This window comes from Malaclemys terrapin, chromosome 7 (genome assembly GCF_027887155.1).
Source record: "Malaclemys terrapin pileata isolate rMalTer1 chromosome 7, rMalTer1.hap1, whole genome shotgun sequence".
Lineage (NCBI taxonomy): Eukaryota > Metazoa > Chordata > Testudines > Emydidae > Malaclemys > Malaclemys terrapin.
In genome coordinates, this window is record NC_071511.1 from 116,055,087 (window position 1) to 116,081,102 (window position 26,016).

Consider the following 26,016-nt stretch of genomic DNA (forward strand, 5'->3'; position numbering starts at 1 on the left):
CAACTTGGATGTGGAAAACCAGGCAATTAAAACCTTATTTAGGCACCTCAGTTGAAGTGGTTCCTTTTTTTTTTTTTTTTTTCTGACAGAGCTCAGCATTTTGGAAAACCAGGACAATTTGTTCAAGTGCCAAAATGTGCTCCGGGCAGCTTTCTACAGCTGGTTGAAAATGGGGGGGAAGTTTACAAACATTTTGAAATTTCAAAGTTGTTTCCATTTTGCAAAGCGCAAAAATGCCCCATTTTTCTTTGTGAGGTTTTTTAAAAATATAAATTTGTATCTTAAACATCAATGTATTGGCTTTTTGTTTGCTGGAAGTTTGGTTTTTTAATAAATAAAAAATTTCTGTAATCCTTTTGATTTTTTTTTATTGAAAACATTATGAAAATATTCATGAAGAATGAAGAATTTGGCAAAAGTCAATAGTTTTTCGTGAAAAATGTTTGAGGGAACCCTCTCCTGTTTTTAATTTTAAAAATTGTTTTCATTCAAACGAAGTGCCAAGTCTAATTCCTAAGTTGACACACCCACGTTTGAAAATTGTAGCCTAAATTTACACCTTCCAGTGGCCTTGAATTGATAACATCAAAACCAATTTACATTGCAGTGTACAACATGTGTTTAAAGGTTCAGCATATCTTCCTACTCATGATGTGGCACCTATCCAATATATGGGAGCATCATTCTACAGCAGTACCATGTTTCATGTACTGTACAGAACTGATACATTTGCTATGTACCAATCGGCATGCAAATGCAGCTTGCTTTCGAAGTGTGTACTGTCCGGTCTTGCTCCTGTTGAAGTCAGTGGAGGAATCCTGCCTTTATGCTGTGGCTATTTTACCATTTTCACAGCTCATCCTTCATAGGAATCTCAAGTGGGTAAGGTGGAAAGATGGCTGCTTTATTTGAAGAAGTAAGTGCTTTGTTATTTTGGAAGACCGTCTCTTCTAAGGGTCATCCAGCTGTTGCAGCTGTCACTGGTAACACACCTGGCTCTTCTCACAACTAGAGAGAATAGCTTTCTTCTGCTGTCACCACAGAACACTTTTGCCTTCCCAGCAACAGTCAGCCCTTATAAATGTCCCAATTAGCCTAGTAAGAACTGGGTAGATCCCCACGGCATGCTGCTAACACTCACTATTCAGGGATTTGAATGCTCTCTCTAAATCGGCTTTTACCCAGCACGCAATCCTCAGATGGTCTATTGATTTTTTTTTTCCTGCAGCAAAGAAAGAAAACCAAAGTGAGAGGGCAACTGCCTTCTGCCAAAGCAGCCTCATGGGAGAGCTTAGAATGCTGCCAGCTTAGAATGTTTAGTAGGGGAAACCAGAGAATGAAAGGAAAAGCCTCCGCTCTGCATTGTGTTGAGTAGACGCTTTCAAGGTAATCCAGGGTAGCACAGTTCCCTCTGAGTGAGCTGTTCGGAAACACCTACACTGCTTCTGCCCACTGCAAGTCTAAGAATCGAGGGAGCATGGTCAGTTTCACTATAGCTTTGGACATTGCAAGGGGTTTGGAACAGTACATTATACTCACCAGATGAGGATACAGAACTAATAGTACTTATAGCTCCCTCCAGGATACATACTGTGAGAGAGGTGCTTGATTTCATCTCCCCCCCCCTGTCTTAACCCAGCCTGGGACAGGTATAAGAGCAAGAAGTACTCTACTCTATCAGTAGTCGCGCTCTGCTTTCAACAGGAGTCAACACTCCCAATCACTTAGAAATTCTTCCAGTGAATCTCTTAAAGGTTTGAGCAAAGATGGTCTTAGGGTGAAGGCACTACCGTGGGATGCAGAAGGACTAGGCTCAGTTCCTGGTTCTGCCACAGAATCCGTGGGCAAGTCACTTAATCTCTCTGTGCCTTGGTTTCCCATCTGTAAATAAGCGGGAAAGGAATGCTTCCTTTTTTCTACCTTGTGTCTGTCTCATCTACTTACAGTGTAAGCTCTTCTGGGCAGGGGTTGTCCGTTACCACATGTTTGTACAGTGCCTAACACGATGGGGCTCTGATCTTGGTTGGGATCTGTACCTCGACACACATAACTGGTAATAATTCATTTCGTTTAGATTAAATGAGCTAGTTCGATCCCGTTCAACAGGGATTTCTAAAACCCTTGTGTGAAGGTTAATCCTCAGCCTGCCTTCTTGTTTCCTTCTAATGCCAGAGTGTGAACTGGACTCTTCAAATTAGACATAGATGTGTATCATCATCAGAGCAGAATGGCAAAGATCGGAGGCTGTTGGAAGGAATATTTTTGTAGCCCTGTTTAATGGTCATTTACCTTTTAACAACATTTAATATTGGGCATCTCTTGTGGTTATTTGACAAAGAGTGTGTTGCCTCTAGATCTGATGTGAACTGCTAATTTTTTGGCTCTGGTTTCACATAAACTGGATAGCCAATATTTTGAGGCAAGAGGCTTCTTTTCATCTATGACGCATAGCCCTAGACTCGTGCCAAGATGGGGTCAGATGCATCGACATCCAAATGTCGTGAGCAGAGCATGTAGCCTTTGTGTGGAAAGCAGCTTTGTTATTGCAACATTAACGTTCCCGACTCTCCATGTGTCACTCTAGCAACGAGGCTGCTTTGCTGGAATTGGGTGGAATTACTGGATTAGGCTGCTTCTAGGAAGCTATAGTAGAAGTAGCAGTAGTAAAACTGGATCGAACAGATCCAGAGTTTCAGAGTGGTCGCCGTGTTAGTCTGTATCAGCAAAAAGAACAAGGAGTCCTTGTGGCACCATAGAGGTACAAGGAGTCCTTGTTCTTTTTATCATCAACTCATGCTTTTAGAGTGAAATATAGGATGGGAGAACCTCAAAAGTATCCCAGAGACTGATTGTAAACCTACCCTGACAAATCTCTCAGGGCTGCCAATCTAGCCCATCCTCTTGCACTCACTTTCCTTGTCCTTCGCTTTGGTGCCCATCTAGATCCAAACTAGAGCAAATGGGCTTAAGACTAAATTGTTAAGGGTCTGCTGCCACAAACTCCAGACTAGATGCTGCATGGGGTTTGACAGAGCCGTATAGTTCTTTTCCCCAGTTACCTGCTGTCCTCATGGATCTGAGATTCCTAAATGCCTTTTAAACATTATTTTAAATTTCTAGGGGCCCTTTGAATGATCATTGCCTAGTAACCACGTGTTACAGGGAACAGATGGTCTGGTGGTTAAGGCACTGGGCAGGGATTTAGGGGACTGAGGTTCATTTCTTGACTCTGACAGAATTCCTGGATGTCCATGGGCAAGTCCCTTAATCTGAGCCTCACTTTCGACAGGCTTAAAATGAGGATGACAATCTCTAGCTCTCTCAGGGTAGGTATGATTTTAGTTACCAGGCTGATAAGTGTTGTATGAAAACATCACATAGATAGGGGCTGCGATTCGTAAAAGGCAGGTGCTAGAATAGGGTAAAAGTAAAGCCCCTCACGAGGTAAGATGCACAAATCTCATTGACTTTCATAAGGACTCGTGTTCCTAACCCCCTTTCTGTGCTTTCAAAAAATCCCACCCTGATTCTACTAGTCCAGTCCTCTTTCCCTGCTGCTGCTGCGGAACCCTGGCTTTCTAATATGCTAAACAAAGGCCCTGGAAATGTTGGCTGAAGAGCGCCATGGAGCTGCAACTCGAATCAAGTGGAGTGCTAAGTGTTGTCAGAAGTCCCACAGGGACAGGACCAGGAAGGCAGGCCTCGCTACAGCAGTGGTACCTTACCATGTGATCGCTTCTAGACCACCAGGATGAGAAGGCAAAAACACAGGAGGAAAAGAGAGTCCATGGTTCGGACACTAACCAAGGACTGGAGAGACCTGGGATCAGTTCCCTACTCCAGCACAGACTTCCCGTGTGACCTTGGGCAAGCCACTTAGCTCATCTGGGCCTCAGCTCCCCATCTGTAAAATGGGGATAATAGCGCTGGCCTGCCTCCCAGGGGTGTGGTGAGGGATAAATACATTAGATTTTGAGATGCTCAGGTACTATAGTGATGAGGCAGTATAAATATCCAAGATACACATTCAGGGCAGAGGGGAGCCACTGAGGACATTTAGAGCAGGCTGCTCTAGATAATTTCCAAACTGGTTTGCCCATCACTAGGTTCAATATACCGTACACACAGTGGGACAGATCCTCAGCTTGTTGAAATCACTGTAGCTCCATTGATTTCAGAATCCTACCTTGGCTTAATGTAGAGACACTTCTGGACCATTGCTAATTCTTACCCACCTGCTGTGGTCTTTTCTTCTTCTTCCTCATTTGCACTGAGTATCCCTTTGGCTTCCTTCATATTCATCCTTGAGACTTCATCTTCACTTTCCCGCTTGTGCGCGTTGCTTTCTTATTAAAATTAGCATGTTCCTCCCTCTCTTCCTTCTTCCCTCTGAAATGAATAGTCCCATTCATTGCAGTGGCAATTTATTTGTACAGGTATCAGGTTTGGATACGGAGCGTCCCACTGAGATCAGAGAGAGATTTGCATAGGAACAGGCCAAGCATACATTGCTGTTGTTTGAAGGAGAGCTGAACATTTTTCCTTGAAGGCCCTGATCCAGGTCCATGGAAGTCAATCAGCATCTTTCCACTGACCTCTGTGGCTGTTGGATGAGGCCCTAAATGAGCTGTTTGAGTCACGGGAAGCCTGAAACCAGTTTTGGCATTCCGACTCCCCTACTGGAAAATGTAACCTATTGCATGAGCTGTGTTACTCGTAAGAGATTTGACCCTGTGTGCTATCGTAGTTCTGGATGCCTGGGAGAAGAATGAGGTCATTCTCTATAGTAATGGGGGATGGGGGGAGGAATCATTAACCTTAAGGAGAAACACAAACTCTATCTTGACTTCCATGTGGACAGCTGTTGGGGAAGCTGTTCCACGTCAGTAGCTCTGAGATAAGCTGTGATGTTGTTTGGGTTGTACTCTTACGGTTATCGTTACTTATATGTAAAGTGTCACGTCCGGTAGAATAAGCTAATAGGACAGTATATTTTGGCCTTGTCTCCAGTGGGATTTTGCGCCAAGTCCAGCAGATGGCCAGCCCCCAAGTCACTGCGCCAGTGCAAATTCCACTGTAGAGAGGAAAATTGTGATTTACACAGTGGTGTTTCGTCTGTTTGCTGGACTCAGAGCAAATTCCCCAGGTTAGAGAATGCCTGAGAGATGTGATTGATACCAAATAATCACTCCTCCGTTTTAATCACAGTTATTGGTAAAATCCCAGTGTTTACAAGTAATTCCCCATTTCCACTTGCTTGTGAAAAGCACTGGGACTTCTTGGTCTTACTGGTACCTGATTTGTGTTGCAACGGGTTGTGCCAGGTGACGAGCCAAGCCAAGCCGATGCAGCACAAGGCAGACATTTGAAGTTGTCCATGGGGGCTCAGCCAGACCAAAATAGAAGTAACCTAATGTAGAGAAGTCACAATAAAATATAAAGGGCTCCCAGGCAATAGAACAAAGGCTTATGAGCAAATTAAGTTAGGTTATATAAATTGATCTGGAGGCAGTGGACTGGTGTTTACAGTCAAGCCCAGGAGTGATGGTAAATTGTTGGATCCACAAAATTAGCCAAATAAAATCATATCGCATTAGAGTAGCGAACACTTGCTACCACCCAGTATACTGGCTTAATAATAGGTATATCTCCATATATTATAGAATTGGAAAGGACCCTGAAAGGTCATTGAGTCCAGCCCCCTGCCTTCATTAGCAGGACCAAGTATTGATTTTGCCCCAGATCCCTAAGTGGCCCCCTCAAGGATTGAACTCACAGCCCTGGGTTTAGCAGGCCAATGCTCAAACCACTGAGCTATCCCTCCCCCCTTGCTCTGACTCCCTCTTAGGGCATGTCTACACTTACAGCACTGTAGCGTGTGGGGTGAATACGCTCTATGCCAACGGGGGAGAGCTCTCCTGTCAGCATAAAAAACCACCCCCGTGAGCGGCAGAAGCTATGTCGGTGGAAGACGCTCTCCCACCAACATAGAGCTCTGTGCACACTAGCACTTATGCTGGTGTAATTTATGTCGCTCGGGGTGAAATATTCATACCCCCGAGTGACATAAGTTTTGTCGACATAAGTGGTAGAGTAGACATAGCTTTAGTAGGGAAAACATTGCCTTGTGATTAGGGACTAAGACTGAAAACTAGGCTCAGGAAGTGACTGAGTTAATGTACAAGAGGAGAGTCCTAAGAGAAGAATACATGGAGATATACCTAGCTCATAGAGCTGGAAGGGACCCTGAAAGGTCATTGAGTCCAGCCCCTGCCTTCACTAGCAGGACCAAGTACTGGTTTTGCCCCAAAACCCTAAGTGGCCCCCTCAAGGATTGAACTCACAACCCTGGGTTTAGAAGGCCAATGCTCAAACCACTGAGCTATCCCTCCCCCCAAACTTGGATGACTCCTTGCCCTTCCCACCCATTGTCATTCTTATTCTGCATTTCCTTTCTTCACAAAACACTCTGTTCTTTCTGCGCTGGAATGGTCTCCTGCCCCTGTTTCTAACTTACCCCTGGCAACAGTAGGAGAAATCAGAAGTGAGTAACTGAATGCCAGCTAATAGAGTGTGGGCCTTTTCCCAGAAGCTATTTGACAGGGAACAGTTAAATAGAAAGAGGAAGGATTTTCTTATAACTAAAATAAACTGATTGGCTCTGCTTAGTCGTGGTGCTGGGGGCATGATCTACTTGACCTGTTCTCCACTCGCTCTTTAGGTTATAAAGGGGGTGTTCTGTCCATGGCCTCTTTCTCCTGAACACTTGTTGAGGTGCTGATCAGTCCTGCGCTTGCTTTCAGATCCTCTACATCTCCATTCAATGCAAGTGGCAAATTGCTGGAGGCTCTTCCAAGCGACATAGTCCCAGAAGACACTGAGTATCATGGGCATAGTCTATTTCTTGTGCACGAGTCTTTGAGTCACTGCAAAGATAAATGGAATCAAATTTGAAGTGGTCCAAAAAGGCAGCATTTGGGTCTGGATCAGGTTGAGACTAGGGCTCAGGGCTCTAGGCAAAATCAGGGTCATATTCAACGGTGCCAAAACCTTGCCAGCTGCTTTCATGGTAGTTCCAGCAGCAAATGGCCAAACGCTCACAAGATCAGCTGTTCTTACAAAGTGTCTAAACTCTCTGGACAAAATCTTGGTGTGAGATTTCAGCTATCGCTGAACTAGAATCAGAAAACAAATCCCTTCCACTTTGAGATGTGATCCAGAACCCAAACCCTAAGAATGGTTCAGCTCAAGAGATTCAAACCCAAATCCCTCCTGATCAAAAACATTTCAAGAGGTTGGGAATTAGAGGTTCAGTGCATGTCCCTTCTCTAAATGTAACCAGGTGGCCCTGTAAACACAATTGTTTGCTGTGTCTCTTTTAGCTCTAGAACAGCTACTTACGGAACTTGAGGATTTTCTGAAGATACTGGATGAAGAGAACCTCAGCAGCACAGCTGTAGTGAAAAAATGCTTCCTTTCTGACCTCCTGCGAGTGTACACAAAGACAAGCAGTACGTATGGAGTCAGAACGTGGGGGGTGGGAGAGATGAGTTCCATGGGTTTTTTTATAAATTGGGACTGGGGAGAGGGGATATGAGAGAGAGGGATTTGGTTTTTAAATTGTATATAAATTACTAGAACTATATACAAAAATAACCAGAGTTACACATTTTTTAAAGTAAAGAATTTCCAGGATTCCTGATCATTTCTGTTTTCCTTGTTAAAACTTAGTTTATTTAATCCACACCATAAGATACACAGGACGTGCCGTTTGGCTGAGTTCATACTGAAGCAGAAATTTTAACTCATGGAATTTCCTGGTTCTTCGGTGTTAAGTTGAAAAATTAAACATTGCATAATTGGTAGTTTTTTGCATTTAGTAGAGACTTAAGGGTACATACACACACATGTGCACACATTTTACTTCTCTCTGTGTGAAAACTTAGCAGCGTGAATGGGACTGGCTCACAAAGACATCTCGCCTTCCCTTTGTTTGCAGGTGGTGATGAGGAATACATTTACATGAACAAAGTGACCTCGGTTAAACAAAAGGATGGACAGGAGAAAGAAGGTAGAGGTATGGAATCTATGGCTACCGATTGCCTGGGATTTAACTTCCCAATGGAGAGAGAATAAAGGGGCATAGGATTTGATTCTGCTCCCATTGAAATCCGACGTGATTCCCATGGATTTCAGTGGGTGGAGAATTGAGCCAATGGAAGGGGTGGAATGACTACCATATTTTTACATATTCCATGCTTTTGGCTAACACAGCGAGGTTATTCCTGGAAGTAGCACTTTTGAGGGCAGTACTTCGGGATAAAAATGTCTCCTGCTAAGTATGCAGCTTCATGCAACCCTGCTGAAATATTTAAAGAAGTCATCCCATTTCGTATAGACCCAAAGCAAGTCAATCCATGTCTAAAAGTTTTTGTTTGATTACTATGTTCAGCATGCTGCTTTGCACCATACCACTGGTGGTTTCAAATAGTCTAAACTGGCTCAAGATGAATTATTTATGCACAGAATATACATAATATCTTGTATTTATGTAGCACCCCTCCCCCCACATTCCCAGGAAGATCCTAGCACTGTATCCTTGCAAACTGTATAAATTGAGAACAGTAACCCTGGGTGAAATGCTCGTGATTGTCTTCCAACAGTTTTTCTGACTAGATCCACCTGGTTTTGCATTCACAACATGGGAAGGAATTCTCCACAAATTCAGAATTATTTTGTGCAAATTTCTCCCTTTCACAACATTTATGGAAACCAGGGCCGGCTCCAGGGTTTTTGCCGCCCCAAGCGGCAAAAAAAAAAAAAAAAAAGCAAGCCGCGATCGTGATCTGCAGCGGCAATTCGGCGGGAGGTCCTTCACTCCGAGCGGGAGTGAGGGACTGTCCGCCGAATTGCCGCCGAATAGCTGGACGTGCCACCCCTCTCCAGAGTGGCCGCCCCAAGCACCTGCTTGGCAAGCTGGTGCCTGGAGCCGGCCCTGATGGAAACTCAAAAGGGCCACTTATCTTCAAAGCTTCATGCTTACAAATATAGATCAGCCTTTTAGCCACTTCCTATCATTATTATTATTCATATTTATTACAGCTGAGAATGGAGCCCCATACAAACATAAGAGACAGTCCCTGCTCCAAATTGCTTACAGTCTAAATAGACAAGACAGAATGAGGGTAAGGGAATGGGGACAACACACAAGCAAAGTGAACAATATGGTGGCCTGCAAAGGTCATGTTAGTGCCACGATTTTGATTGTGTTTAAATCTGCTTCATGCAGCCAAATTGTGAAGTAATGTCAAATGGTTCTGGAAATGAGACATTCTCTTTTTACTATATGTAGGTACAGCCCCGTCATAATCTTGGTCAGTGCCACTAGTTGCATAATTATCATATTAAACCATAGCCACAGAAGGCCTGCTTGTATCTACCATGACTTGAGCATGGAAATCAGCGGCAGTGGAAAGATTTATTGACATGGATTCTCTATCCTGGGTCCAATGACATGTACAAAATACGGCTTGGCCAGGCAATGCAGTGAGCCATGGAGCCGCGTCAGGCCGTTAAAGCCTGCTGTCATTGTTTTAATTTCAGCTTTTTCCCTGTCATGGGCTATGAGCCCCCACTTGCAATCATTCCCTAAAGTATATGGCCCTGGCTCTTTCAACCACTTCCCCAGACCAAGTTAAACTTCTAAGTTGTGTTTGGAAAAACTGAAGTCCGTGGCTTAGGTTCTATGTGTGTGTGGTCTAACTCCTAGTTATGGATGTGTAAAAGACCCCAGTTCTGTGACTGACTGGACGGGAAACCCTGCATCTGTTCAATGAATGGGTGCAGGTGCTGGAATCTGCCTATCCAGTCAGTTTCATTCATTTAAGCCTCGATTGTGCTAATGTGGACTCCTAAACCCATGCGGAGTCCCATTGAAATCAATGGAACTTTGCATGATAGGTGCTGCGTGCATGCTAGCTGACTGGGGCCTGGGCCCAGGCAGAGTTAGATTGCACTGAAAGCATTCCCTTTAGGAGCAATGCAAGATAAGATGTTTTCTAGAGACAATCACATCAGCTCAGAGAAAAGGAAAAAAAAAAACCCTTTTAAAAACAGGTGAGGGATGGCCAACAATTTTTCTCATTGATGAATCTACTTTTGATTGCACTAATAAGACGACGAACTGAGCAATACAGTCCTTCATAGGTATCTTTTTATGGCATAGTAATTGAATTCACCCTGGTAAATGACCTAAGAGGATACAATCTACTTGAAAAATAAAGATTGTTCTTTGGTAATACCAGCAGGGAAAATATAGAACAAATACAGACATAACAGCAGTTTTTTGGCTGGATACAGGAATTTGCTTGGTGAAATTTTCTGCTCTGCATCATACAGGAGGTTAGACTAGATGATCCCACTGGTCCCATCTGGTCTTGGGATCTGAGAATGATTTGCCTTGTTTGCAGATAATGGAGAGCACAGTTGTATAAGAATGAAGAAATAGGACATTTTATTTCTGTTAAAACTGTGCATGTTTACCCTATTTCCTCTTGCCTGTTTTTTGTCTTTCTAAATGTCACCTGCCCAAATTCCAGGGCTAGGGGAATTTCAGATCCAGTGAAACCTGTACTAAGTGCCCTGTTATTAAGCAACTTCATGCCTTAAGAGAGAAACTGAAAATATCTCCTATTCTATTAGGGACAATTCTGCAATGTCTTTCCTGGAAGCGAGTGTAAACAAACTGGTTTTGCAAGGGCTTGTCTACACTTATCGAGGGAACGATGTATCGGTGGTTGATTTAGCAGGCCTAGTGAAGACCCACTAAATTGACCGCAGACCGCTCTCCCGTCAACTCCTGTACTCCACCTGAACGAGAAATGCAAGGGGAGTCGATGGGAGAGCATCTCCCGTCGACATCGCATAGTGTGGTCCCCATGGTAAGTAGATCTAAGTACGTCGACTTCAGCTATGTTATTCACGTAGCTGAAGTCGCGTAACTTAGATCGATCTCACCCTGTAGTGTAGACAAGGCCTTAGACTCTTGAGTTGATGCTTACGGCTGGTTTAGAAAAAGAATTATTCCTCAAGCAGATCCCTCCTTATAAAGGGAGGAGAGAAAAGCAGGAAACTCTTTAAAGTCCAGCAGGGATCTCACCATACACATCTGATTTACCCTGAAAGTGCCCAAGTACTACAGCAATAGGCTATATATAAAACCCTGAGATCCCCAGACCCAAGCTGTGCTGCGTCCCATGGCCAGCTCCTCAGGTCTGTGGAGCTGTGCTGATGTACATCAGTTGAGGATCTGGAAAAAGGTCTCCATCCTGCTCTTGATTTGCTGAGTAGATTTGGGGAGAGGTGGGGGGTGGGTGGGAGGGAGGGAGGAAATGAATAAGGAAAACAAACTATGTATTCCTGGCGTGGTGATGCTCATTAGGATGATTCCTAGGCAGGAGGTGAAGCCAAACACTCGCTATGCTTAAGCAGATGCTGGCATCACACAAGGAATGCAGAATTTTGAATGAGTGATCACTGCACAAAATGTCTTTGGATCTGATCCACTGCACAAAATGTCACTTGTCCCTCTAATTGTCTGCAGTGTTTGGAGGGAGGCTGTGTTCTGTGCAGTAGTTACAGATTGGCAACGTGCTTTTTCGCTAAAGCTGCACCTACACAGTGCGCTTCTTGAGAGAGGCTGGGTACCTGTGAATGCGTTGGTCACCAGCAGGTCTGTCGACACTGCAAATTACAGTCTGTGGTGATGAGCCACAGAGCCTGGGTCAATTGCCTTGGGCTCAGGGAGCGAAAAATCAGTGTAGACATTCAGGCTCCATCTGGAGCTTGGGCTCTGAAACCCAGCGAGGGGGGGTGTGTGTCTTGGAGTCCAAGCTGCTGCTGCTACTTTTAGCCCCGCAAACCCTTGACTCAGACTCTGAGACTCTGTGCCATGGATTTTTCTTTGCTGTCTAGATATGCCCACTAAATCTGAGTCTCCTCGTCCCTCTCAGAACAGTTTCATGGCGCTACCCTTCAGGTGCGCCTCTCTAGGAAGTATCACCCTTGATGTCCCATCAAAAAAGCAAACAGGGTGTTAGGAATCATTAAAAAGGGGATAATAATATAAGAACTAGGGGCCACCAAATGAAATTAATGGGCAGCAGGTTTAAAACAAATAAAAGGAAGTTCTTCACACAGTGCACAGTCAACTTGTGGAACTCCTTGCCTGAGGAGGTTTTGAAGGCTAGGACTATAACAGGGTTTAAAAGAGAACTGGATAAATTCATGGAGGTTAAGTCTATTAATGGCTATTCGCCAGGATGGGTAAGGAATGGTGTCCCTAGCCTCTGTTTGTCAGAGGGTGGAGATGGATGGCAGGAGAGAGATCACTTGATCATTACCTGTTAGGTTCAGTCCCTCTGGGGCACCTGGCATTGGCCACTGTCAGTAGACAGGATACCGGGCTGGATGGACCTTTGGTCTGACCCAGTACGGCCGTTCTTATGTTCTTTCCAGGAGTGATGGTACTGAAAGTAGCACTCCTGATGCATCATAGAAGAGGGAAGGCTCCCGCACCAGCTAGTTAGCAGAGTATTTGCAGTGTAACCATGGAGTGCCTGGGCAGGGCCATCTCTTCATTTCTGCATGCTGCAGTAAAGGAGCTTTTTTCAAGGCTGATGATCAGGCAACTGCCCCTTAAACCAGGGGAGGCCTAATTTTAATGTCAACCGTGCAAGGAACCGAGCAGCCTTGCCTGTCGTGGCTGTGCCTAGCAAGCAGATGTATTCGGTTGGTATTCACTGACTGAGCTGTTTGGCACATGGCTGCCTCTGACCTTGTAGCTTAATGAAACTGTCCAGTGTTAACAAGGAGGGAAGCAGAGAAGTTTCACCACAGGCAGCAGACAGCCTGGGGGCTTACGTCACTCTGTGTTTCGGGTTGTACCGATGCTTCTGCCACCCTGCCAGAGGCTCATTATAGGCTGCAGATTCAGAGCTGTCATTGTGGCTTCCGAGACTGAGACTGAAATGGAGCAGCGCGGGTCCAATTTTTATTTATAAAACACAGAGGAATAGGCAGCGAAGTTCATGCCAGAGTCTTCTGAACCCCGTGGTAACCTGCGCTAGGAAAGGCACAGCACCCTGACTGTTCTAATTTATATTTTCCCTATTCACATAGGGAGCGAGGCTGGGCTTTTAAAAGGAGCCTACGGGAGTTAGGCAATACATTCAAAGGGAGTTGGGCACCAAATTCCCTTGTCTATCTGTGGCACTTATATGGCCCCCTTTAGTGGAGTATCTTTGAATGTATTTCTCTGCCCAACACTCCAGTGAATTAGGATAGTGCTATTGTATCCATTTTACAGATGGGGAAACTGAGGCCCAGAAAGACTAACTGACTTGTGCAAGGCCACACAGGAAGTCTGTGGCATGGCAGGAATTGCACCTGGGTCTCCCGAGTCCCAGATTAACACACGAATCACTGAAATATCCTCCCTTCTTAGATCTGTTGGAAACTCCTCCCCCTACACTGAGTGCCAGGTTCTCAGCTGGTGTATACCAATGTCGCTCAATGCAGCTATGCTGAAAATGCCCACTGAGGATTTGGCCCTATATTTTTTTCCTAACAATCTTTTCCTCGGCTATGAGGTCCTATATGAATGCATTAGTTACTAGTGTTACCGTTCTCATTTTATTAGTAGAGTAACTGGACTTTGCACCCCTGTGGCAACCTTTGTGCTTTAAGTGAGTGGTGTTATCCCCGTTTTATGGATGTGGAAATGGAGGCACAGAATCAGAGATTAGCCCAACCACAGAGGGTGTCTGTGGTAGAGCTGGGAATAGAATGTACTCTCAGAAGATCCCCTAACTTTGCAGTCCCCTGCTTCATTCACTATGTCACACTATATCCCAAAAGCCTTTCATGTTCCTAAGGCCTAAATCAAGATGGCCAGCCTTTAGCTACGACTCATTTTACAGAGGTGACAAAATTCAGTAGAAACTGAATCTGTTCCTTATGTTCTAATTGTGATGCAATAGATCGATGATGTATGTATTACCTAAAGGGAAAGACCTTTTGAAACTTTCTTCTTTGAAGACTTTTGGCCAGGACCTCCACTGAAGCCAGTGTGGCTACGTGATTTCCACCAGTTGAGAATCAGGCCCTTTGTTTTTAAAGGTTGTTAGTGAGTGGAACTGGGAGAGAGAAAGTGATTTTTTTTTTTGCCTGCAAGTGAAACCATGTACAGCAGAGTAATAACAGAGTGAACGTTTTAGAATAGCTTAATATAGACATCATCATTACAAGTGAAGTGATTTAAAAGACATTTTGGTCTTCATAGTTTTCATTCCAAGAGGGAAAACATTCCAAAACAAGAAGAGCTTCTACCAAGAGAACTGGTTCTTTAGCTGTGGTGCCATAGCACTGTATTCTTGGCTGCGGTCTGAAATGACATGGTCACGACGAAGCATCAAAGGCAGACTCTGTAATTAACACCCTGCTTCCTACTCAAATATAACGTATCACGCGGATGTTGCTGCACCACTGCTAGGTAATAAGTGCGTTGCTGGGACCTGCCACATGTCATTATTCCTGCTTGTTTCTGTTTGTAGCACTGGATTGCGGAGAGTCTTTGTCCAATGGGGAATCAGGACACCATTCATCTCCTCCTCAGAAGAGTCTGCCGGACCTTCCTCCTCCAAAAATAGTATGTGTTTGATTCCTGGTCACTCTTTCTTCTCCTTTCACGGTCTTAATATTTAATCGAATCTACCTCTAATGATAGAAATTCTTCATGGCACATACTGGCTCTAAGTACTGACAATTTTTTAAATTATGCAACATATAGTGTATGTAATTCACAAAACTCTCTCTGTAATAGGATGCTATTGAGGCAAACAGTTTAGTCCTGGTAAGTTTCAAAACAGGTTTAGATAACTCAGGGAGAGATTTTCAAAGACAGGAGTACAAGCTAGGCACCTAGCAGCCAGTTGTCTTTGAAAATCTCCTTCTAGATGTGTGGCAGCAGCAGCAATGGTTAGACTGCCTGGGAGAAACTGACAAAGGCCAACAATCCTCAAACTTCAGGGTATTCGGGTAATCACCATGGGGTGTCAGGACAATATTCTCTCTCAGTTGTGTAACACTGCACTACTTGATCACTGCTGTGGAAGACAAGAGGATTTGCTAGCATCTGGCATTGTCCCCTTTCTGAGACAGGCCAGACTCTAGACCATTGTTCCCTTCCCGTATGGCAGTTTCTTACGAAACCTGCATCCAAGTGGATGTGTGAGAAAGAGGAAGAAGATGTGAGTATCGGGACCTGCTCCCTAGGCAAAAGCAGAAAGGAAGCTTGATTAACGTTGCTGTTCTCCTTGCTACACTGTAGGTTTTAATCCTTTAATCATAATTTAATCCTAATTCAGGGGGAGTCAAATCAGTCAGTGTCTCGCCACAGAATTCAAATGAGTTTGTTATGTATAAGACTTGGAAGAAAGCTTGCAAACTCTCCTATGATGAAGGGCTCATGTGCCCGACCATCTTAACACCTCTGGTGGCCAGGAAGGAGTGGAGTTTAAGGCACGTCTCTTCCTCTTTCTTTGGGCATAGAGTGCAGCTGCTACCTAAGACTATAGCAGCCCCTGCATCTGCTCTGCAGAATGCGGTGTGGGGTGGGGAACATTATTGTGCAAGTTGCATCCAGAGTGCAGCTTTCTCCCTGTGCCTACTTTTTGGTGCTTAAAGGTTTGCTGCGTCGTCTGTGTCTTGAGAGACCAATTATACATGATTCAGGTTTCCCTGAGACTTTGTACAAAAGAAATCTACAACCAAAGTTCCCTTGGACTTTTCCATGGGCCAGTTATAAATGTAATTAGGTTACAGTTCATCACAATCAGCTTTCAGTGGGATTTTGTTTCCTTGCCAAAAGAGCAGCCCTAGTTATCCTCCAGAGACACTGACAAGCGGAGCTTACTGTGTAGCAGCCGATCAAACATGGGAATCTCAGCAGTAAGGATTTTCTGATGTAAAAGGACAGCAGACTTGAAAGAGGGGTTAGTGGGTGGGTGGGTGGGTGGATGTGGGGATGTGTGTGGTGACAGAGAGAAGGGGTAGAGTTTGCTAGGGGGTCACTGGAGAAATTGTTCCTTTAAAAGGAAGGAGAAGTCAGAGGGTCAGAGAAGGGATTACCATAAAGGGTCTTATGGGATCTCTGCTGTAAGGGAGTTTAAGGGATGGATGTCACTTCGGGGTGCTGGGAAAATGAAGCCCGAAAAGGAGGGCTGGATTAATACAGAAGCCTTTTAGATGCACTGCAGTTGTCCTAATGGATGCGTTCCAGAGCCTGCGGAGTTTTTCCAGCTAACCCATCTGGCTTAATTGTTAACGCTGCCCATGCTCTCCGTGCTGAGAAGGGAAGGCAGCCCTCGCCTGTGACCGGGAGCAGTGATCTGTGTGTAACTGGTTCTGATCGCAAGGGGCGCTGTTCCTGGTGGAGGTGGTGGCGGCATTCGCAGGAGCGAGATGGGTAAATAAGGTCACAGGCTGGGGTAGCAGAAGAGTCCCAGGCCAAAAGGAAAGCCTGCCTGAGGATCAGCAAGCAGACGCAGCTCTTATCATGCAGCCTGTGCTGTGCGACATGGCCGGAGGATCTACAGCTGCACAGGCTGAAACACACACACTGGCTCTGACGGTGGGAAACTTCGAGGCAGCTTCTCCTGGTTGTTCAGTGGAACAAATACAGGAATGCATCTCTAGCTCAGCACAGTGTAGGCATGGGAAAAACCGCTGCTCTCCTCCTGCCCCCACTGTTGCCTCCAACAAATCAGTGGCTCCTTCTTGATACCCCTCTTTAATTCCTGTCCCATTAAATGAAGATTGCCTAGTTATTGATCAAAAATGCAAGTCTCTCATGCCCTTGTAATGACTCTCACATCCAGTCAATTGGGTTGGAACCTAGGACCTTCAGTACTGAAGCCCCAGCACATACAACTTGAGCTAAAGGAGCAACTCTATTAGAGGGTAGCAATAGGAGGATGTTACCCTCTATGCGAACCAGCCACAAGCGAGGAATGTGGCACACACTTTATATATGTGTTACACTCTCTCTCCATATGTCTTCCTTTTCCTCGGATACATGTAATGGGATTGACTGTCTGTGCTCAAGGGAGACATCCTGGGCTGGATGGGCAGAGATCAAGATGATGGTGCTTTGGCAGAGCCAGGCAGGACATGCTGGCACTGCCCCTGCCTGCTCTGCCCGTCATTTGGCTTCACATTGATTTTTGAGAGCAAGCAATTCGATTGCATATTTAAAGAGGGATGAAGCAAGTGAATGAATAAGACTAAGGGTATGTCTACACTACCTGCTGGATCAGCAGGCAGCGATCGATCCAGCAGGGATCGATTTATCACGTCTAGTCTAGACGCGATAAATCGACCCCGAGCGCTCTCCCGTCGACTCCTGTACTCCAGCTCGGCGAGAGGTGCAGGCGGCGTCGACGGGGGAGCGGCAGGAGTCAACTCAGAGTAGATCTAAGATACGTCGACCTCAGCTACGTTATTCATGTAGCTGAAGTTGCGTAACTTAGATTGTCCCCTCTCCCCGCAAAGTGTAGACCAGGCCTAAAGTGCAAGTGGGGGTAGGGAGGGAAACATCCCTTCCACCTAGGACAACAGGAGAGTCTGTTTCTGCCTTTGACAGGCCTAGAGACAGTTTCAAGGGTTGCCAGCACATCTGCTTGTACACTCTGCCGTGGGGCCAGGCGCTGGAAATGACTGCTGCTCTGGCTGGAAACAGAGCTTCTTCCCCAGCTTGGCATCTGGCTAACTCCGAACTTGAAAAACCAAATCCCACAAAAAACCAGTCTTGAGACTGAAAAATCTCTAACTGTTGTGATGGGAGAGAGACCGGTAGGGCTGGTTACGGTCTTAAAAGACACCAGAGTTTGTTCCCAATGTTCCGAAAGCGGACCCCAAACAGGAGCAGGATGAATCCTGCAATGAATTTAGGAAGACCTGGTTTACACAAGAGAGATTTGGGGATCAGATTTTCAAAAAAGCTCAGCTCCAATTTAGGCACCTAAATAAAGGGTAGAATTTCCAGAGAGCTCATCTCCCATTGTGAGATCAATGGCTAAAACAGTGTTTCTCAAACTGGGGTTGCCGCTTGTGTAGGGAAAGCCCCTGGCGGGCTAGGCCGGTTTGTTTACCTGCCCCGTCTGCAGGTCCGGCTGATCACGGCTCCCATTGGTCACTGTTCGCTGCTCCAGGCCAATGGGAGCTGCTGGAAGTGGTGCAGGCCGAGGGACATACTGGCCGTCGCTTCCAGCAGCTCCCATTGGCCCGGAGCAGCAATCCGCGGACAGTGAGAGCCGTGATCGGCTGGACCTGCGGACGGGGCAGGTAAACAAACTGGCCCGGCCTGCCAGGGGCTTTCCCTACACAAGCAGCGACCCCAGTTTGAGAAACACTGGGCTAAAATTTCCAAAGACTTCAGTGGCTGATGTGTTGAGCTCTTTTAATGTTCTGGCCTGATTGCAGGTGCTGGTCAGGAATTTTTCAGCTTTTTTTTTTTCCCCCACTGAAAAATGCTAATTTGTTTAAACCAAAACTGTTCGCAGCAGAGGGTCATTTTCAATACATTTCCTGAATTGAAAAAGGCTTTTGAAATGGTCCAAACGTCCCAAAATGTCAAAACGAAAAGTTGAGATTTTTCAATTCAAAACAACTTATTTCAAAATTTAACTTCATACAGAAAATTAAAAAAGAAAACAGGTCAAAATCAAAATTAAAGATTTTGAAATGATCTAATCCAAATTTCTCATTGCCCTGAACTCCCCTTCTCCCCCACCTTGACTTTGTTACTGAATTTTTTCAAAAATTTGACTCTCTTTTTTTTTTGTCCTGATTTGGGACAGAATGGTTTTTTGTTGTTTTTTTAAATCTCAAAGAATCTCCTGCCCAAGGCTAGTGCTGACCTGTTGTGAATATCTGGCTGTAAATGTGTAATTATCATACTTCTGCATGCCTGAAACACACCCCACATCCGCACAACAATGCTCCTAACATGGTGCATGCATGTCAACCGCCATTTGGATTATGCTTGCTCTGAGCAAAGCAGCTGATCCCGAAGGGTATGTCTACACCGCACTTAGACACCCCCAGCTGGCCTATGCCTGCTGACTTGGGCTCATGGGGCTCGGGCTAAGGGCTTGTTTAATTACCATGGCCTGAGCCTGCACATCTACACTGCAATTAAACAGCCCTGAGCCCGTCAGTTGCAGGAAGGCGGCAAGGGATAGCATTTAAGTAGCCCCAGTTAGGCTTTGAAGTTCACTGAAGTGGAGGGGGCACGGAAGGGGCGATTGCTGCTGCTGTCGCCGTGTGGCTGAGGAGAATTTTCTGCGAGGCCAGAGTAAGAGAGTGGCAGCACGTTTGATGACATTGCTGTAGCTTTGGCAAGGGATCTGCTGTGGTTTTGTCCCTGGGACGTTTTCCCTTGATGTTAAGGCAATGGGAGTGTGTGTTTTGTTTTTTAGGAACTTGCTGTGGGTATATCAATCAGCACCAGTTACTACAGTTGGGTGTGTGTGTATGTTTGGGGGGAGATGTAATTAAGTGGGCGTGGCTTCACAAACCCCCAAATTCTTAGATGACTGATCAGCATGCTCAGAAGCTATAGACTTTCCACTCTGGGCTAGTTGTGGCTTTTCCAGAAGCCCTAAGCAAAGGCTGTCCCGGAAGCGAGTTTCCCCCTTATTTCCAGCGGGGGAGTAATTGGCTCCAGATATAAGCTTCTCCTCCCTCTCCCTCCCCTTCCCCCCAATGCATCAGTTCAGCTATGTTGGCTGGGAAAGCCCGAGTCCGCTCACTCCCTCCTCACCTGCACGGGTCCATTAGCGGGCTACCATCCGGCCCTCAATTAATATCCTGCCAATTTTCCTCTCACTTCCTCATAGACATGTTGGACAGCTGCAGTCTGCAAAAATAGGCTTTAGTTTTGCCTGTGTCCTGTCCCATCCTCTCCAGCGACAGCGTGGTGAACCCTGGAGTGTCCGGGTGCTCAGCTGCTCTCAGTTTGGGGAAATTTTTCTCCTTTAGTCAATTGTACCAGTTTCCCTAACAGCGCTGTGTGCGCTCCGGAGGGCCGTACTGCGATTGAGGTTTAAAGAATGATGGTGATGAGTGAGGTGGAAGCTCAGAGATTAGAACCCCAGGAGCTTGGCTTTTTTTATTTGTGTGTGGAGGGAGAATAGAGAGGGTGGTCGGGATTGAAAAACCACATCAGCTCATCGCTTTGAACTTTTGATTCAGAAAAGGGCAATGACCGGAGAGCGATGCTCTTAGGGAGGCTGAGTTTAATGAACAGAGACCGCAGAAACTGAAAGCTACAAAGGAACCTCCCTGGTCTCTAAAACCAAGTGTGGGAAGTTGCTTGTAGAACGATGAGACGATGTCGGGGTGTTCGTTATCCTGTGTGTTGGGAATAGAGGTTCATTATCTGGCATATACAATGTTTCTTTTCTAGGTTCCTTTTTCAGTGCTAGAGCCCAGCATAAGTGGGTCTGATCCAAAGCCCACTGATATCAATGGGGGGCTGTGACCTGACTATGTATATGCGCAATGCCTAGCACAACGGGGCCCTTGTTTTGAGTGAGGCCTCTAGGTGCAATCACAATATAAACCTCAAATAATGACAATGACGTCTATGGGCTTTGGATGGTACTTAGTTCCTTCTCTCTCCCTGTTCCCCGCCCACGCCTTAGCACTAACTAGCAGTTCTGTGCTCTGCTCTGCTTTTCACCACATGCTGCCAGTTGCCCCTAGTGTCTTATCGTACCATTCCCACTTACTAGCGTAGAAACTGCCGTGCTCTGGGCCGCTCCTGTACGATAGCGTCAGACGTTTGTTAGGGTTTGCCTGCTTTATTGTGCCATTGTGAAATGGACAAGTGTGCTGAAATGACCAGACTGGGTTGGCTAACACAGTACGGTCTATTTTTGATCTAAGCTAGAGACAAAAGACGCCCACGCCTTTGGTAAAGAGAAAAAAATAACCTCTAAAGAAGCTGAAGCCTAGTCCCACATAGTCCCCTTTGGTTTCCATTGTTTGTATGAAACAAAGTAACCGCCCCTCCCCTCCCCTGAGACTGTGTTGGACAGCATAGGAAGCAGTCACAGCGCGGGTTTTTAGGTAGACTGCGATGTCTTCCCGATCTGATTATCACTTTAAATTCTCTGCCACATACAATGGTAGCTGGCTGCAAGCACCAGTCTGCCACAGCTTCAGTGATAGCACTAGTCCCTGGCTGAGGAAGTGCACCCAGTAAAACTATTGAGTGTTTATTTTTCTAATTGAATGCTTTAGTTGAAGTTCTTAAGCATTTAAATATTGTAGGAAAACGTTGGTAAAACATTCCCCATATGGCCTCAAACGCTGAATGGAAAGTATACTAATAATGCCTAGCAGTTCTATATGGAGAGGGCCTCTCCTTAAAGCACTTTGCAAAGGTAAGTAAGAATTACCCCTATTTTGCAGAGGTAGAGACCAAGAAGGGTCAGGGACTTGCCCGCGGTTACACCATGGATCTGCTCATAGCTAGCTAGCCAAAGCCAGAGGTCCTGAGTCTCAGGTCACTGCCCTGAGCACTAACCCAGACTGTATCCCTGTATACTGGCTAGACTGGGAATACTACAGTGTTAATATTCTCCTTCAAAGCCTGGTAGGCCAACAGTCCAGGTTAGTGGGTTAATGTAAGAACATAATAATTCCTCCCTTGGCTGAATGGCGCTACAGATATAAGAACATAACGTAAGAACGGCCATACTGGGTCGGACCATTGGTCCATCTCACCTAGTATCCTGTCTTCCGACTATGGCCCCTGGCATTGAGAGACATTGGCCAATTTATACATTGCGCTGAAGGGATCCCAAAGTGCTTTGAGACAATGGGCCGTGTCCTCAGCTGCCTGAGGGCAGCTCTGCGAGCAGGGCCGGCTCGAAGTTTTTTGCCACCCCAAGCAAAAACATTTTCCCACACTCCCCAACTCCGCCCCTTCCCCGCCCCATTCCAACCCCTTCCCCAAATCCCCAGCCCCGCCTCCTCCCCTGGGCGCACCGCATTTCCCCTCCTACCCCTCCCACCCAGGCTTGCCTGGGAGGGAGGGGGAGAAGCGGAGCGGCGGCACGCTTGGGGGAGCAGGCAGCAGTGGAGCGGAGGTGAGCTGGGGGGGAAGCGGTTCCTCTGCTCCCCCCCCCGCCCCCAGGGATACTTCCTGCGGCCCGCCCACGCCCCCCCACCGCCGCAGCTCACCTCCACTCAGGGCCGGCTCCCGGCTTTTTGTGCCCCAAGCAAAAAAAAAAGGGGGAGCCGGAGTGCCGCCCCTTGGAAAGGGCCGCCCCAAGCAAATGCTTAGAGCGCTGGTGCCTAGAGCCGGCCCTGTCTGCCACGCATGGCTCTCCTGTGTCAAAATTCATATTGAACAATTTTGGCTCTTTGGGCAAAAGAGCCAACCTCAATCTGCCCCTTAGTGAGGACAGAGGTGCCAGAGATTTTGACTTGACTCTTGCTCTTTAATACTAAACATTAAAAATTCAAATCAAAGAATTCAAAAATAATCAAAAAAACTAGGCCCCCAAAGCCGAAGACGTATAATCAAACAGGCAAATAATTGAAATGTATAAACAACGATTATCCATTGTGCCATTGGGGTAAAATGCAAAGGCAGATCAGCACTGGCCTGCTATAGCTTTACCCAGTGTGCTAGGTGCAGAGCGGTCTGAGGTATGCCTCCTTGTGCCCAAGCCCCGGGCACCCCGGGGGATATTCCTCCCAGCAGGGGGCAGGTGGTGCCTCTGTCGCTGCTCTCCTTGAGGTTGATGCCAGGGGAGGGAGTGCAGTCCAAAGGAGCTCTGCTGGCAGGGGCTGTGAGGTGTGTGTGTGTGTGTGGGGGGGGGGTGCACTGAATCAACGCACTCCCCCCTTGGCCCTGCCCACATTGTGATGGTGCCGGCCCATTATCTTCTCCTCTCCCCTGACAAACAATTGTGTGGGCAGCCAGGAGTGAATGCACGATTCCTGGCCCTGTGCTGTGTGGATCTTCAACAGGATAGTAAGGAGCGGGGGACGTGTCCCCCTCATGGCCTGCCAGTGGCTGCATCTCTACTCCGGACACGTGAGGTTTCAGCCCCTATGTATAGGGCTATTGCAGGCTGGTCCCTGATGGAACTCCCAGCGTCCTCACCAGAGCTGATGTTTTATGCTGGTACCAACTAGAATCTAGCTCATACACTTGCAATCCAGAACACATCATAACCCAGGTACTAAGAGAATCACTCCCACTAGCTAAAATAACTCCCCTTCAGCTGTTTTTAATTGAGTTACATGAGCACAGCAGATACGGATTGTGTTCTATTATGCGTGGCATGTGAGAGGAAATGTTTGGTGCTGGACAAATTGAGGAGCAGGGCTAAGCTACAGGATGGTAGCATCATGCCGCCCCCCCGCAACTCCCCTCGTGTGGGCTGTAACTCCACCCACTACCCTGTTTTGTGCAGGTTTTTATGCTGCAATCCTCACCGCAGGATCTGAGCGCCTCCTGCTACTGCATTCAAGTTTGCAGCTCAGTGAAGTCAAGTGCAGTTGTATGAATGGTTTGAGAAGTAAATGGGTTTGGTTTTTATCCACCTTCTTGCTCGTGTGGTGGTCTTTCCAAGGGATTAAGGAAATGTTTTCTCTGCCAGCTTGTATTTTGGGGAGGGATTTGGCAGATGAAACAGGGTTTTTCCAGCACTTGGACTCTTTTCAAAGGCTCCTTTCACTTTAGTTTTGTTTATCCACTTCCTTCATTTTTGCTCATATTGACTTTAAAGATGCCTGATGTGTTTCCTAACTTGGGACTTTGTGCCATGTGACCCCCGGACTATGAACATTCAGTTAGGGAATTTGAGACAGGGTAATAGACTTCAAATGCCTGTTTGGGCTAAAGGTAGGTAATAGTTCTATCTCTCCTCCCAACTGTCCTCCACTCAGGTACCCCATAACTATTCTCCTTAGTGTTCAGCTTCATCCCCAATTGAAATGGATAGCTTATATGCAGCCATCTGGACCTAATGGAAGGAGTCCATTCAACCAAAGGGCAAACTCCCATTTACTGGTACAGCAGGATCAGATCCATGGTTAGAATGAACAAGCTGACTGCAATTTTTCCGGGGTCTGTCCTATAGCCCCAAAATTGAGGCTTTCAGGAAAATTGAAGCGTTGACTATTTAAAGCACCGCAACATTGTGACATTGTATAAGAACTGCCAAGTGCAGCATCACAATACTCCTTTAAACCTAATTCAGCGAGCTGTATATCGAAAGCCAGTTCAATACTAGCACTTACCGATGTGTCTTTCCTTGAATCTGAACCCATTTACTTAGAGGTCATGAATTGCACATCTAAAAAGATCCCTCCGTGGGGCCACACTTTAGCATTACCAAAAAGCGTTGTTCAAAGTTTTGGAGTGCTCTTTACTACAAAATATGCTTGTTTTATTCATTCATTTCACAGATTGCAGAAACGAAACTGCCTTCGATCCCCAAGATTGAGTCTCCAGAGGCATATTATGAAGAGGCTGAGCCATATGATATCTCTGTGAATGGTACGTCAGAGCCGGTTCTCGGCTTTTCATAGCTATCATTGACTAGCGTGAGATGCAGAACTCAATGTTTGTAGAAACAATCAAACAGAACTACTTTCATACAATTCTTTTTTGATGCCTGTGGATTTGCTGGTCATAAGAAGAGTACATTTTTATACCTAGTTTTACATTTATTTTTACATAGTTTATAAAGGATTAATAAATGACTAGTAGATGTTATACGCCTGCTATAGACAAGAGCAGTATGTATTATAGATGGCTATAAAATATTATACGTGTTGGTGGATTCTCCATTTCCTGAAGTCTTCAGATCAAGAGTGGATGTCTTTCTGGAAGAGATGCTTTAGCCGGACTCAATACAGGGGTAACTGCGTGAGATTCAATGGTCTCTGATATACAGGAGATCAGACTAGAAGATTTAATGGCGCCTTCTGGCCTTAAAATCTATGAACCCTATGGGTATATTGGACTTTATATCAACCTTGAAGCATTTATTAAAACAGCTCTTCAAAATGTATTAACCATTTTAAACTATGTATAAATGTACCCTTTATGTAAAGCGTGACAGTTTATAAACTGCAGTGATCTAGATCACTAGACCGTCCCCTCTTTCAGTCTCGGGTAACAGAGTCAGGGAATTCAGAGAAGGATAACAAGTAAGGCTGATGATTTGGATCAGAATTCATTACCATTGTGTGAGCAGCACTAGACCCAGCTGTGCAACCCTGAGCTTTAAAATTTGTGACGAAGAAACAAAGTGGGGGACGTTGCTTGAAATTATGCGGGGTTAATTTATTTTGACAGTCCTTATCCCGAAGAGATGACTGTATCTTCCCAGGTGTTTGTACAGCGCCTTGTGCAATGGAGGCCCTGATCCTGATGGGGAGCCTTTGGGAGCTACAGCTCTCCTGTCGGCTTAATTACCCCACCTCCGCGAGAGGCAGTAGTTATGTTGGCGGGAGAAGCTCTCCCACTGACCCAGCACTGTCTACATGCGGGGTTGGGGTTAACTATGTCACTCAGGGGTGTGGATTTTTCACACCCTTGAGTGACGTAATTATATCACAGTAAATGAGTAGTGTAGACCTGGCATTAGTTTGAGGCTAAGATGAATGATGAAATCCGCTGCAGTTAAGTGGAGTAAGCTGGAGTATTAACTCCTAGTTATCACCCCATCTGCATCAATCTCTTTCTATGTTTAAATCAGCGCTGCCTTGGCAGCATGGGACCTGATCCAGCTAGCTATGGGGGCTCGGATTAGTTTCCATTTTCTCCAAATCACCATAGTTTGGGGCGGTGCAGATAAAAGCCTTCAGGGTTGTCCCATCTCTGTAATGAGGAAGCCAGGTTTGGGTTTTCAAAACTTCACCCTG

General features: G+C 45.9%; 1 protein-coding gene across 3 annotated transcripts in view; it reads left to right on the plus strand.

The window, feature by feature from the left end:
• The window catches only part of AFAP1L2 (actin filament associated protein 1 like 2), a 117,968-nt gene that overhangs the window by 62,150 nt on the left and 29,802 nt on the right, over positions 1 to 26,016 (plus strand). For 2 of the 3 annotated variants that reach the window (XM_054036029.1, XM_054036027.1), the window contains exons 2-5: positions 7,383 to 7,511; positions 8,000 to 8,077; positions 14,613 to 14,707; positions 24,553 to 24,643. In XM_054036029.1, the coding sequence (XP_053892004.1) occupies positions 7,383 to 7,511; positions 8,000 to 8,077; positions 14,613 to 14,707; positions 24,553 to 24,643 (393 nt within the window). The remainder of the gene's footprint in view (positions 1 to 7,382; positions 7,512 to 7,999; positions 8,078 to 14,612; positions 14,708 to 24,552; positions 24,644 to 26,016) is intronic. The other variant, XM_054036028.1, reaches the window with a different exon arrangement.